Raw genomic sequence first — 15,367 nt, forward strand, 5'->3', positions numbered from 1 at the left:
TGTCTTTACACCATCTGTTTCTACCTGACTCTGTCCCTCCTCTAATCTGCCCACCCCAACTCCTCAATGTCATTCCATGTCTTCCATCCAGGTGAGATGGAGGAGCTGGAGTCCCTGTGGCTGACGGGGATCTGCCACCACGAGAAGAACGAGGTGATGTCCAGCCAGCTGGACGTGGACAACATGGCCGGGGTCTTCTACATGCTGGGCGCCGCCATGGCTCTTTCTCTCATCACCTTCATCTGCGAACACTGGTTCTACTGGCAGCTGCGCTTCTGCTTCATGGGCGTCTGCTCCGGTCAACCCGGCTTTGTCTTCTCAATCAGCAGGGTGAGAGGAGGGTTGGGGGAAAGGCTCAGTAATGAAATGACGAGAAAATAAACACCGCACTGAGACTCGTAAGCTTACCTTGCTGACGAGGTCAAAATGAGCTGTTAAATCATAAATATCACCTCGTGTATAATTTACTGTGAGGCCGTAAAATACAGAAAGAGTTGAAGACAGCAATAAAGTCTGTTTTTGAGGCAGAGCACGCATACTGGAGATTACATTTCAAACTGCTTGCACATACTGTAGCCCTCTATAATGACTCTGCCGTTCTTACCTCCTGGGAAAAAAGAACATCTGGATAGCTGGTATGCTTCATTTTAAAACCTTAGAGGGAGAGTGCTACGTAGAATAGTAAGAAAGTGATGGAAGAATTTCTTTTCTCGTGTTGCCATTTTGTGTTTTTTTAAACCCTTCTGACAGCAACACCAGTGAAAAGGGCAAAAACTCTAACCCTTTATTTGTAAAATCATCTTTATCTGTAAAGCCGACTTCAGGTAATGTTGCTTACTGTCCCTAACATCTCCATTAAATGAATGTGCATCACCCTTTGAGGATTTTGTACTTTAGATGCTACAATGAACATGTATCCTGCTGAACTAAACTCTCTCCGCCAAAGGATAAATGAGCTCCCTCCTTTTGTTTTGACACGTAGGCCTTGCTCGTGCCTCTGAGGTAAACATTCACCAAATGGTGAGCCGAAATCAATATTTCACTCAACAAAAAATCTGCCACGGAAGGGTAGATTACTAGGTCCCCCGGAGACCAAAGTCACCTGAAGGTGTTTGATTTGCATTCCACTTGTTTTGATGTGGCTGTGGTGTAATTCACTCTGAAGGTGAACCGCTGCAGGCTGAACCACGTGGCTAATTTACAGAAGAGGAGCCACACATTGCTGCACTCTCCCTCCATTTGATGTGCCGTTGCCTTGCCGAGGCTGCTTGTGCCAAGAAAGCAAAGCTATGCAAAAATAGATTAATCAAAAAAAAACATCTCCGCCGTGCTCCATTATCACGCTCGAGTGCCCAACTTTAATTATCTTGTATAATTTAAATTTTACGTTGTTTATGCCTGTGTGTGTGACCGTGTCTATTTTTACTTGTTACTGAAATGTCAGTTGACTTCTCATTACCAAAGACAGGCTGCTTGGTGCTCTTTTTGATTATTGCAACATTGTGATTTGTATGGGCACTGGATCAGAGGCCAATTAAGCTCTGTGTAAGATTCAGCGATCGCTCTCATTTACAGAAGTTACGTCCATCTTTGCTGCAATGTGACAAAATAAATGAGCACTGTGTGTCCACAGATAGAGCTGGATGATTCAGGGGAAATACTCATTGAGAGGGGTCATTTGCATATGTGGCACCGAGCAGGAGAATTGTCAAACAAAAACAGTGGAAATGACTGTTTGTCATCTTTATTCAATCTGTCGTCCCCTTCTCATTTGCTCGAATGTTTTTACTCCAGCCGTGGCCTTTCTTCCTTTTCTTTTATTCTCTCTTGCTCTGCAGCACGGACTCGGATTCTGCTTATTTTAATTTGACAGCATAATCCAATAAAGCTGATTGTCGCTGCTGCAATTAACATTTAAGCTCGGCAGCGTAAGAAATGAAACATTTGTTGCGGTCGGCGTAGGTCCCGTGGCCTCTGTCATGTCTTCATGGTAGGTTAGCGTCCCCTCCCTCTGAGGCTTTGTGAGCAGCTCCCCCCTGGCTACCTGCTTCTTTAGGGCCCACCTGCAACAATGAAACAAATTAGCTCTATTGATTTTAAAAAGCTTCTAATGACTTTAGAACTTTAATTTCTGTAGAGGTTTAGTCACTCCGCTTTTCACACTCACCTCGCAGTGTGTTTAGCGCCGTATACATACAGCACGGCTCGGACAGTATGGAATTATGAGCTGCTTCATATACAGTTGGTGCTCTCTATGCATTGCCCTCACACTGCATTACTGCTCTGTACAACATCATTACGGTCAAAAGCTAGAGGGGTAAGATCCTAAGATTAAGGTAAACTTTTTCTGGGAAATGGGATGATTGTCATCCCATGTCATGTCCTGGGAGGGAAGATGTAATCAGAAGCACAAACACTAAAGGAAAAAAGATGAAGAAGAGAAGGAGAAGGAGCAGATAAACATTCAAAACAAAGTTTGAAAATATCATTAACCTGGGCTTGTGCATTTGTCCCATACTTATAGATTTCTGTCTTGGATACTGTTGTCATTTTATAGTTATGTTCACCCCTAGTTCTAGCCACTGCCAAGTCTTAAATACTTAGCCATTAATATACTGTGAAATTAAAAGAACTAATAACATTATCTATAGAAGCAGTATGAGAAATGAAGCCTTTGTGCTGCAGTGCAGCAGGCACGGTCTAATTAATAACCAGAAACAAGTGGCTTGGAAAAGAATAGAGGGTCAGCTAGTTGTGTTAGTGGATAAAACAGTGCAAAAAAGATTCGATGGCCATGTGACCCCTGTTCTCTGTCCTTGCAGGCTGGTCAGCTCGTCTTTGACCGTCGGCTTCAACAGTGTCCTCGCGCCCATTTATTTCCATAGCCATCTAAAGATGTCTGGAAAAACTGGGCAAAGTCAATGTCGGGAATTGATCCGATCCTTTACGGTCCTCATATGTCATGCCTGGTTTCCTCTCCGCTAAACGTCCATTTATATCTGAATATTGTATCGTACATCACTAAATTCAAATGGAGCAGTTCATCTTTCTGTCACTGTGCGGCTCGGCTAGTGTCTCCTTGCTCTGGCCTTTCTCTACGGTAGAATTTGTGTTGTGGCCAGTGGTGCTGAGGCCTTGTGAAACTGAGGCGTTTAATAACTACCGGAGGAAATTGTTCAGCTGAATTCTAATCACATTGATTAAAGGTATTGACCAGCGGGTCTGAATGGGGTTTTTACTGCTCCTTTGCATGTATCAATCATCCACCACAGAGCCACCATATTCTCTCTGAGCTTTCATACTGTTTGCTCACTTGCACTTTGTGAATATACCACGTTAGTGTCTATAAACTGCGTTTGCCTATACCATGTTCATTTGTTTTTGCTTACTATATATGGCAAGCGGGTTGCAGCGGGAATTCTATGTTATTTACAGTAAAATAAGTAGTTTTAATAGATCTCAGCAATCAGTCATTTTTCTGTGCATTTTAACTGATTTTTAATCTGTGGTAGGTTTACAAAATATTTTTCCTGCCATTAATAATTGAATATCTCAGTTTCAGGCAAAGTGTTGGTTCATGTTAACTCTGTGGCCCGTGTCACCATAGTTATACAGGGACTTTGAAGTTGAGCTGTAAAAATATGCTTTGGACGGCATCTATCTGTATGTGCTAAGAAATAAAACTGTGTAGGCAGCTGGAAGTTGTTGTAGTAAGAGCATAAAACCTGTCAAACACCTGTGTAGTCAGCATTTAAGTGTGTGTGTGTGTTTTTTTTTTTAGATAAAGAAACGGTTTTTTGTAGATAAAGAAACGATAAATATTGGTAAATATTTTTCCAGGTGCCATTTTGTATCCCAAAGTTTGTATGTGCAGTGGGTCTGAGTGGTCAAAGAACTCTGAAAAAGCATGTGACTGATGTGGATCTTCCCTCTTTGTCCCCTTACAGGGCATATACAGCTGTATTCACGGAGTGCAGATTGAGGAGAAGAGCAGCTCCGCACTGAACTCCCCGTCAGCCACCATGAATAACACCCATTCCAACATTATGCGTCTCCTGCGAACTGCCAAGAACATGGCCTCCCTGTCAGGAGTGAACGGCTCCCCACACAGTGCTCTGGACTTCATCCGCCGCGAATCTTCTGTTTATGACATCTCTGAGCACCGGCGCAGCTTAGCAGGCCACTCGGACTGCAAACCTCCTTACCTACCAGAAGACAACATGTTTAGTGACTACATCAGTGAGGTGGAAAGGACGTTTGGCAATATCCACCTCAAGGACAGCAATTTGTACCAGGACCACTACCTACACCACCACGGCTCAACACTAGGGCTGAGCGGCCCTCCTCCGAACAGACCCCACAGTTTGGGCAGTGCTAGCTCTCTGGAGGGCGGCATGTTTGACTGTGACAGCCTTGGTGGTGGGGTGGCCCCTATATTTACCACCCAGCCCTGCTCAGCGCTGACCCACAGAAACATGAGCAAGTTTGACTTGCTGTCTGGGCAGACTCCTCCCTCAGGCCAGGGCTTCAAGGGAGGTTTGCCTGATCTATATGGGAAGTTCTCATTCAAAGGAGGTGCCTCGAGTTCCACCTACATCCCTGGGCAAGGCTACTGTGGAGGGAGAGGAGAAGATGATGGGAATATACGTTCGGATGTCTCAGATATTTCGACGCACACAGTTACTTATGGAAACCTGGAGGGTAATGCCAAGAAGCGCAAACAATACCGCGATAGCTTGAAAAAGAGGCCGGCCTCTGCAAAGTCCAGACGGGAGCTGGACGAGATTGAGCTGGGCTACAGGAGGAAACCCTACCACATCAGCCACCACCACTACCACGGCCACCGCTCTTCCTCCCCACCGCTTCTGCCCACTGAACGCAAGAGAGGCGGCGGGGGAAGTGGAGGAGGAAACAATGATGGGAACTCGTATCTTTTCAGAGAAAAGGAGAGCGTGAGGGACTTTTATTTGGACCAATTTCGGCCCAAAGAGGGCGTCCCTCAGTGGGAACATGTGGACTTGACGGAGGGGCCTGGGAATCGAGATGGAGGAGTGGCAACCTGCACCTCCTTGGTACCAGTGGATGACTTTCTGAAGAGCAAACCCAAAAAGTCAGATTCAAAGAGCGGCGGAGGATCTGGGTTGGCAGGGGGAGAGTGGGAGTGCAGGAACTGTCGGGCTAGTGGGGGCGGAGGGGGCAAGCAGATGTCCGTGCATGGAGTAGGGGGCGGTGGGTATGGTGGTGGTATAAGCTGTGGGTCTTCGGGAGGTGGAGGCAACAGCCGCCCCAGTTCTGCTACCTGCATGCGCTGCGAAGGTTGTAAAAAGACAGGAAACCTCTACGATATCAGCGAGGACAACAACCACCTCTTGGAACAGATGGGGGGAGGGAAAAGTGGGGGAGGAGTGGGAGTTATGGGCGTAGGCCCTCAGCCTCAATCTCAGGCTCAGCAGAGGAGGAAGAGCGGAGGATTCGGCAAGCAACTGAGGAGGCAGCATTCATATGACGGATTTGTTGACCTTCAGAAAGAAGAAACAGGTGGGATGGGAAGTTTGATGGAAGGTTTAGGAGGCGGTGGAGGCATGAGCGGACCAGGTATGGGTGGAATGCTGCCCCCACCCAGAAGTGTTAGCTTGAAGGAGAAAGAACGCTACATGGACGGTAACAGCCCCTTTGCACACATATTTGAGCGTCATGGAGGCTCAGAGAGAGAAAGGGAAAGAGACAGAGACCCGTTGTTCTATGGAGGTGAGAGCCGGAAAGGAGCCGGCTCACCGTTTGGCCCGTTCAGAGGTGGTGAGGGCCTGCACCGCCGCTCCATTGGAGAGAGAGACATGAGAGACAGGGACAGGTCTTTGATGGAAGGAGGAGGTGGGGCAGCGTTCTCTTTATCCAAATCTCTTTACCCTGACCGGGTAAACCAAAACCCCTTTATACCTACCTTTGGTGATGACCAGTGTCTGATGCATGGAGCCAAACAATATTACATGACAAAGCAACAGCAGCAGCAACAAGTTGCCAAAAACAGCCGAAGTGACTTCAGGAGCCAGATGAGCACGACATCATATCTGCCAGCGTCTGCCACGGCCGGGGTGATGTCCAATGTGGCCCCCCGGTTCCCAAAAGAGCTCAGTCTCGGTGGAATGAACCATCATGGTTCCTTGTTGGGGGTTGGCCCCCCACGTCCTTTCAATGGAAGCAATGGCCATGTGTACGAAAAACTCTCCAGCATTGAGTCTGACGTTTAAATCAAAGGGGAGGAGGAGGAGAGCAATAGAGGCGCCAAGTGCTAGGAGATCAGGGGTGATTTTTAAGACACTGTAGACACAATGCAGCTCAAGTCAATATTGAGACAAAGGTGAGAAAACAAGAAGTCATACAAATGGGGAAATGACTGAAAGGTAGTGACTTTGAAGTATAAAACTATGAGTAATGGGGGGAAATGGTGGTGGGGGGGGTCGACATTTTGAAAGAAAACATGGGTAAATAATCAGGACTCGCTGAGGAGGTGTGGGATGCTAACCCCCTCTCAAAAATGGCCAAAGCTATTCTACTTTTAAATCCGAACAGAGTCAATGAACATTCCCCTCCACCTCACTAACGCCCTCGACTCCAAGTCCACCGTCCCCTCCACCAGTGTGGTAGAAGTCACTGTACGTGGTTGCAACGCCTCATCGTAGTTTGCTGCAGGCCGCGTGGTGCGACGCGATGGCGGTTTGAAGGCTCCTGCTGAGTGAGGAAACAGCGAGAGCGAGGAGAAACTGCCCATCTGCCCCCGTGTCCCTGCAGAAAGTAGACACTGTCACATTTCCCAGAGCCACGACACGGCCCGGCCTGTGCGTCTTTCTTCGCCCTGCACTCATTCTCCTCATCCCTGAAGCCTAAAGAGCTGATCTCGTTTGTTTTAGAAATACAATCACGAATGATAATAAGATATTCTTATAGAAAAACAGGGTATAAGAACAACAATAGCGTTGTGAATAACAAAGATGTTAAAGCTGATTATGGTAACACTGCTTGTGATATCACTAAGTTTTTTCTTGTTTTGTATGATATTTCACTGCTCACTTAGCCTCCGCAGTTGCGTTCTGTCTGCCTCTGTTGGCAGCAGGAAGATTGTTCTTAGTTCAACCAACAAGCCAGAAAGACTGAGTCCTTAACTCCTCATTTCTGTTTGTATTTTGTAGAATATTTTGCCCCATGCTCATTCATTTATTTGCTACTCGTGGACAAAACTGGATCTCGTTGACCCATTTGGAGCTGGGAGATCCTTACTTGACCTTTCAAGACATGGCAAATCAAGCGCACACATACCTAAACACAGTTTTTTGTCAGTCTGAACTTGTGTTACTGTGAACAACAGCGTTTTCGTCAGAAGCTGAAGCTGCTGAGAGGAAGGACGTGCCTTAATGGTCTCCAGTGGAAGTGTCCTCCAGTCCACAAGCGACAGCACCAGGACGGACCGGCACGCTTTCAGGCTGCCCGGTGTTCTCGCCACATATGAGCCAAAACCACAGTAAAAATTGACAGCAGGCTGCTGCTGATGATTTAAATCCAGGATGCCGTTTAAGATCTTTTATACCTTCTTAAAGATATTTCATATGTCAGATATGAGGAGTGTTTTATGAACCAATTGTATTCAGGATGTCTCACTGTTACTGATAGACTGATGTGTCTCACTTCACAACATGGCAGCCTTTTAGGCCACTTCTTTTATTCAGGTTACATAACAACACTCACCAGGCACTTACTTTTTCGGCCTCTCACTAGTACCATGTTGAAGGCATTACTTTTAACTCACGACAGCAGTCTGAGAGGCTCACGCAGAAAGCTTTTTGTTTGGACATTGTGTAAGATTAATATTATGCACTGTCACTTATGGAGGAGGAACGCTACGTAAGTGATGCTGATAAAAGCTCGAGCCGGAGGAGGCCTCTTAAACGCTGGCTGAGGCGTCGGGAAACATTGCTTTTCACTCAGACCGATGTAGATAGTCTTTTTAGCTGAGGAGGCCTCATTTATTGCACAGGACTTTTTACTCAGTGTAGGTTCAGGCACTCAGTAGACATGCCTTATCGTCCCATCACTCCAGCCCCCTTCCCCCAAGCTGTCTGATGATGACTCATCATGTACAGAAATGAGAGGCCTCTATTAGACATTTGAAGGTTTGATCTTTGATTAGTTTGTGTCAGAAGTTCAAGGGCTGCGGGAGACAGCAAAGGAGCGCCGGCCAGCGGAAGGAGCCGCCAGAATGTGTTGGAATGCGATCTTTTGTCACTGCTGACTCCTATCTTATAACCTGATCCACCCATGTCATAGGTTGGCACGTATTTGTGCGCATCTGTGTGTGGAGGGAAGCAAATCATAACCGATTGATCAGCCCTGTCTTTTTTCCCACTAACACCGCTAACTATTCATAAATTCAACAGCCTCTCCTCCTCCGCTCCATAGATGACGCCGTCAAACGGAGACTGATCGAGTTAGCCTTAAATCAGATCCATCCACCCTCCCACACACACACCCCATGGCTCTCCTAATAGATAGATTTGGATCTCTGGAATTTTTCTACGCACACATTTTGAAAGTTCAGGTCAACCATTATCAGCGAGATTGTAACGGGAGGGAGAAGGAGGGTAAGACAGAGAAATAAGAACGAGAAGACTTCGGTGTGAGCATCAATCAGTGTCAGCATCAGTGCGTCCAATCTTTTGCTTGTAAATACTATATTTAAAAAGAAAAACCTTTTCACTTTGTACAGTAAACAGACAGACAGGATGTAACTTTAAATATGTTTTACAACGATTTAAGAAATAAACAAAACAACAATAAAAACTCATAAAAACGAAAAAAAACACAAACAAAAATATGCAAAATATAGTTACGACACAAATATTGCTAATCATAAGTGATATAATTGAACCTTTTTTTCTTTAAATCTCATGTTTACTATGATAGTTTACCGATCAGTATGATGATTATTTTAAGAATTATTCTTTTTTCTTATTTTTCACTAAAGTGTTGGAAATTGAGGATAATTTACCGTAGGTGTAGACGTTTGGTGATTTAAAAAAAAAGGGGGAAAGTTTAGTTCTAGGAGTCTTTGTTAAGTTTCCCTTGAATTGTGTTAGATTCTCTCTTTTTAAGGTAAGCTACTCTTCATGCTTTTTGAGATCAATTCAATTATCTACACATTTATGTAATACAATATTACATGTATACAGAGATGATATTTGCATATAGAGGCAGTATATTGTGATCCTTCATTTTTAAGCAGCAATCCTTGTTAAAAACTTTCAAGACGTTTTGTGTTTTTGTTGCCCATTTTTGAGCTGGGCTTTAAAGGTGATTGCACACAGAATTTAGAGCCATCGTCAGCCCGGCCTATCCTGTTCCCTCTCTTTGTTTGGGCTTGACATCACTGTGGTAAAGGAAGATATATATATATATATCAAATATGTGCACGCACCTGCACACCAAACATTTTCAAGTGTTGCTGTTGTTGATGATGCTCATTTCAGCGCAGTATCGTGGGGGGGGGGGGACCGAGAACGAGCGGTTTCATCAGCGACTGAGGCTGAAACACATTTGTGCAACCCCTTATCAGAAGGTGAAACATTTGTGCCGTCATGTCTCAAAAGAATCAACAGCTGTTGCTTTATTCAAACTCACGTGCCGTTTTACTCGACTGTGTTATTTGGCGGCTGAAAACCCTTAAATGCTTTGGAGTTCCACGTTTATTTTTTGCCTCGCTTCGTGCCCTGTGTGCGTCTCTCCAAAGGAGACGGGAACTATAATTTGTGATTAATTGTGTGCACACGCAATTTTGTCACCCCCATGCAGTCAGAAATGATTTCCTCGCCCCTATATTGTACGGTACTAATTCCAATAAGTCTCTGTAATCTTCCCCTCTGCCCCGAGAGAAGAAATTCACCTCCCCTCTCTTCTGTTTTTCTCCTCAACTGCTTTCATGTTCACAGGACTGATTGAAAAGTGAAAAATGTATCCATGTGCCCACAAACTCTGTTAGGTTTCCATATTTTTCTTACCAGTCAACCAAATGATTCACCTCATTTGCAATAATCTGTCTTTTATCAATGCATATATTAGGCATTGGAATGCTAGGGCAACTTTACTCCAGCGGACTGTAAAGTAGAGGTGCACTTGACACATCAGATCTCCTCCGGCTGCTCTGGCCGAGCAGTGAGGTAGAAAAAGCAAAGCTTGTTGGGACTCTTTAGTTTCCCCAAGGTCAAATTGGTCCCAACACAAAAGTATAGACTCTCTGCAAAACAGTCAGTCATGCAGGGCAAAACACTGTGCTACTTTTTTTTCTTTTTTATAGTAAGTGGGCCAGAACATCCTGAATGTAGAGGATGTAAATATCAGCTCAGCTGACGTGTGTTTTTCTGTCAGTAGCACTGACACGTGGGACCAACTTAACATCGTGACACGGTCAGCTGCGGGGATGGACGCAAAGGGTGAAAATGTAGGTTTTTTTTTAGTCGTTTTTTTTTTTTGGTTCGACAAGCTTCACTTTCCAAGTGGTCGTGACAATTGACTTAAAACTGCTTATTTTCAATAAATGAGTCACTTCAGCCCGTGCGGACAGAGAGAATTAAACTGTGATATTACATAACTGGTATATTCTCATTGTAATTAAGCAGTTCATCATTTTCTGACTCCTTCTAATTCGTGTCAGAACTTGTTTTTTTTCTGACATTTTAGTCCTTGATTTATGTCTCTGTGTGTGTGTGTGTGTGTGTGTGTGCGTGTGTGTATTACCTACTGATACTGCTTCATATTGATGCACACAAAATTTTCTATTAAATCATGTACAGCTTTGTTTGTTAATACTCCTGTTTTCCATCTTCATCACTCATAAATGAGTCGATTGCTCTAACCGGGTGAAATTGGCATAAGGGGTTGCTACCAAATGTATTTCACAAGGTTGACAGGTTTTAGAAAACACACAACTCCTCACTGGAACCACGTGACCCGATTCAATTAACTGTGGGTGACAAACAATGTACCATATGAATAGCGTCACTTGTATACATAACGATATACAGAATATTATTCTTGGCCATTCTTTTCTCTTTTTGTGGCCCTTTTCTTTGAAATAATACCAAAATTTTTACACCGTACGGAGAGAAGAAAAAAAAAAAAACACAATAAACTAATAATTGTACAGGTTGTGTAAATACTGAATATTGGGGGGGAGGGGGAATATCTACCTTCACTTTTTTTTTTGTATGAACGCGATCAAAGTAATCTCAATAACGAATTTAACCATGTCATTATAAAATTGCAAAAAAGAAAGTTAAAACATTAAGGTACTTCTAATAAGGATAATGCCGATATCTACAATTATAAGTGCTGAAATAAGACTATTCTTTCTCTTTGTACATGATGAACAAAATGCAGTGTTGAGTATTAATAATAAAAACTATAAGTTTCACACCTATGGCATGGAGTCCTTTTTAAGCTTTTTTGTGTTTGCATTTCACTTCCAAAGCACTGACACTTGTGAAAACACCTTTGCGTCCTGCCTTTTTAGCTAGTTTGTTTCTGGAATTGAAGGTTCAACGCTTTGCAACCAGCCGTAGTCAGAACCCCCTTTTTTCGGGGGGTATTTCTTGCTTTTTTTTCCAGGCTGCTCGACGTGTCATGCTTACAGTTATATGAGCTTTCTGACATGCACAATATGGCTCTCTGCCTCTCCTCACTGGCAGAGATTTCTAGGAGAGGAGGAAGAGGGGAGGAGAGGGCTGCCCAAGAAACCCCGGCCATATGGTGACGGTATGGTGGAGTAGTTGGGTCCGGGTCTGTCCCCTATACAACCCACACTGCTGCTGGGCTCCGTCCTTCGGGGTTCTCTCGGGCTGCTCTCTCCTCCACCATCGCTGCTCCAGCAGGACTAAGCAGCAGCGTGATGGGCCCGAATTCAAGCACATCTGCTCTTAAACATTAAAATAAAAAAGACCTCTGATAAAAAATGTAATTAGCTTTTTTTTAATCCAGAAGGAATCAACATTGAGATTGTGAATGTCTTTTACAGTGCATAATAGAATATGAGGTCAGGGAAGCCGGGCAGGTTGGAAAGTCTGGATGACGGAAGTAAATGAAGAAAATACTTCCCTGTCTCTGCAACTGCCAACAAACCGAGACTGAGAGCGCCATTTATCTTCCACTACTCTGCGGAGCAGTTGTCAATAGTGTTATATTGTGCTTTACTGAGCGGGTCCCCTGTGCATTTAAAGGCATGAATAATAATCAGAGCATTCTGTAAAAAGAAGATACAGACAAAGCATCCCAGAGGAAATCGACACTAGAAACATACCTGCAGATACACAGTACAAACTCCATTGGATGTGGGATGGTTTTTCTTTTTGCAAGTCGAACGCATGATCACATGAGGTTAGTCTCAATTGGAAATCAAGGATACAGAAGAAGAGTTGTTGCACGGAGCTTTGCTGTAGCTGCTCTTATGACACTTTTGTTTTTTTTTACCTCATTTCACAAAAAGACACCATTTCGGAAACTTGCTTTCACTCTTTTACCCAGCTTTCTGTACAGACTGTAAATTTGACATTTGTGGCGTTTATTCATGCACATATTGCCCAGAGTGACTTAAAGATGTGTGAAGATTTTTACAGCCTTAAAACGTCTACAAAAAGAGTAAGTATACCTGCAGAAGATTGATGGGATTGCTTCTCAGTACCCGTGACTCAACAACTGCTTTCCCAGTCATTCAGTACTGATATTTTAGCCATTCCCTGTTCTGCTCAGACCCCAGCCACTCGCTGCGACATTTTCACCTGCTCAAAGATACAGGATGAATTCCATGTGGGAATAAACCGAAACCATGAATTTGCCTCGTGATGTATGGTCAACATTTCTGTGGCATTTCTGATTGAACAGCTCAGTCTTTCAAAAAGTTTTGAGACAGTTTTTGAGATATTGTGTTTCAAATGCGTGGGCCAGACGAGGCAATCAAACAGGTCTGGCAGGCACTGGGTACTTCCAAGCAGAAACATGATCAGAATAGCTGACCACGTTTCTGCTGCTCTTTGAGTCTTTTACCGAGGTTGTAAAGGAGCTCATTGGTCTTATGAACTAATACCAGAGGTATTAGATTTGGCAGATCTGCGAGCGACTCTCAATTTTCTCAATCCACATAGGATTGTACTACTGATGGATAAGACATTAATGAATAGATTCAAATTTAAATAAATACATAAAGCTCAACTGACAAATTGTTGGAAAGTTGGAAGTGTAGCAGAGTGAACAGTGGGGTTGAAATGTCCAGAAAGAGAGCTTTTCAATATCCGGGTGAAAGAGACACTCTTTCAGTAGCATATCCAGGGAAACACCATCTGTTGTTAACAAGCACTGCAACCCCCCCTTCTTAGAAGCATTGGAGACTAGAATATATTCCTGGAGTCATATATTTTGGTAAAACAAAGTCTTCCTCTTACCTGCTTATCCATCAGAACACAGAACACTTCTTTTCTGATAGTCCCGCTGTGTCCTTTTCAGCTGTCCAAGCTCATCCATGTTAGATAGAAAGAACAGTTTAAACTTCCTCCTTTTGGTTTTGCTTTCACAACACGTCTCTTCCTCAACCCGTCCGGATTTATGGTCTTATGCTGGCACACTTGGGCTTCGGGAAGCTCAATCAATTTCCTGTTGGCATGGGTGCTCATCACAACAGATGTTAAACATTTCTAATCTTCCTAACCAGCACAGATAATGTATCAAAACAAGTGGCTTAACAGAAAAGTCTTTAACAGAGAAGATGCAAAGAAAGAAACCTGACATGTACCTCAGTTTTCTCTCGCGCCTGGGCCGTAAAGTCTGTCAATAAAACTTAATCACCTTTTATGGGGGAAATCAGCTGCTGTGGCCACTTTATGTGATCATTTGAAGTCAATGCAATCCTTTATCAGGTCAAAGTTCAGCAGTCATGCTGGTTTCTCTCTGCATGTAAGCTCTGTGATGCTTTGGGCTGAATGTGAGCACATACAAATGCTCATTTTTAATGGGTAATGTTCATCTTGTTCACCATGTTAGTTCAGTGTTTCCTGTTTTTGCTCAAAAATACTCCGAAATTCAAACAAAGTTGAAGGGTTTGATCAGACTCTAGATCAGATAGGGACTTAAATCAGAAACACCAAGTTGGCTGAGGTTCATCATCTGGGGCTCGTGTGAATGTGCTAAAAGATATGGAAATCTATCTCATATTTGCTCAGATATTACAGCTGACCAAACCTGGCTAGAAGGATGCAGGCTTCATGGGGAAGATAAAAGCCTCAGTTCAGCTATCTCACAAATTAGTGAAGATGACATGAAGCGGCTACCCTGGCACAGGCACTCACCTGCACTCCCAACAAATCCCTGCCAGTGCCAGACAATAGATGTCTCCCAGTCTTGGATGTTCAGAAACATGATCAAAAGCAACCAAGGCCAAAACTATCGTGAGCTGAAATGTTGGATGGTGTAAGGCACTAACTGATCAGCTGTAAATATCTTTGCATCCACTCAGCATGTAGTTTCTAACCTACTCTCTTTCTTTTTGAGGCTTTTGCCTGTAATTGCACACGGCTGTCCGCCTGTCTGCCTGTCTGCCTGTCTGCCTAGGATGACACCCACCTCCCCATCCATCATCCCTCGAACCCATCCCTACCACCCACCCAACCATTCGAGCGAGCATTAATTTTTCAGTCACACTGGCAAGCAAGACTTATTTAATTATTGATGGAGGGTGCGAGGTGTGAGGAAAAAGGTTGAAAAAGTCCTGTGCGAGGTGGTGCACCATAAATGTTGTTTATCTTTGCCTCTTTCAACCATCAGCCAAAACCTTCCACAACTGAAGAGCCACTGAGATCCTATATTTCAGCCTTTCACGTGATACATCAACCAAGTGTGCTCTTTTCGTCCCATTTTAGTTATACTCTCTCTCAAGCCAAGAAATCCATGTATTGTCCATCACCCTGAGTTATTAGGATGTTGTGATAGGTTGGGGTGAGGTGGGGGGGGTAAAAAAGAAAGAGGGACCCATGAGTAATGGCTGAGAGTTCAGTGGATTACAGAGAGCGAGCAGGGGAGCAGGATGGAGGGAGAGCAGAGGTAAAAAAAAAAGGTAGATTACAGCAGTAGAGGTGCAGCATAAAACAAGCTTCCATTCCAGTCACAAACCTCTCTTAATCCGTGTGTCCAAATGGAAGCATCATTCGAGTTCAAAAGGTTGCTCATATTTTGTGCCGCAGCAACATCCAAAGCACTAATTTTGTCATTCTCTTACTCTTTCTTTCACTGCATGTCTCTTTGATTTCTCCTTTTTTTTAATTTTTTTATTTAAGTGCCT

General features: G+C 43.9%; 1 protein-coding gene across 4 annotated transcripts in view; it reads left to right on the top strand.

The window, feature by feature from the left end:
- Nucleotides 1-11,458, top strand: part of grin2ba (glutamate receptor, ionotropic, N-methyl D-aspartate 2B, genome duplicate a) — a 117,377-nt gene extending 105,919 nt beyond the window's left edge. For all 4 annotated transcript variants that reach the window (XM_075453622.1, XM_075453623.1, XM_075453621.1 and 1 more), the window contains exons 16-17: nt 92-330; nt 3,948-11,458. In XM_075453622.1, the coding sequence (XP_075309737.1) occupies nt 92-330; nt 3,948-6,248 (2,540 nt within the window). In that variant the 3' untranslated portion in view covers nt 6,249-11,458. The remainder of the gene's footprint in view (nt 1-91; nt 331-3,947) is intronic.
- The last annotated feature ends 3,909 nt before the right edge of the window (nt 11,459-15,367 follow it).

This window comes from Odontesthes bonariensis, chromosome 21 (assembly GCF_027942865.1).
Source record: "Odontesthes bonariensis isolate fOdoBon6 chromosome 21, fOdoBon6.hap1, whole genome shotgun sequence".
Classification (NCBI taxonomy): domain Eukaryota; kingdom Metazoa; phylum Chordata; class Actinopteri; order Atheriniformes; family Atherinopsidae; genus Odontesthes; species Odontesthes bonariensis.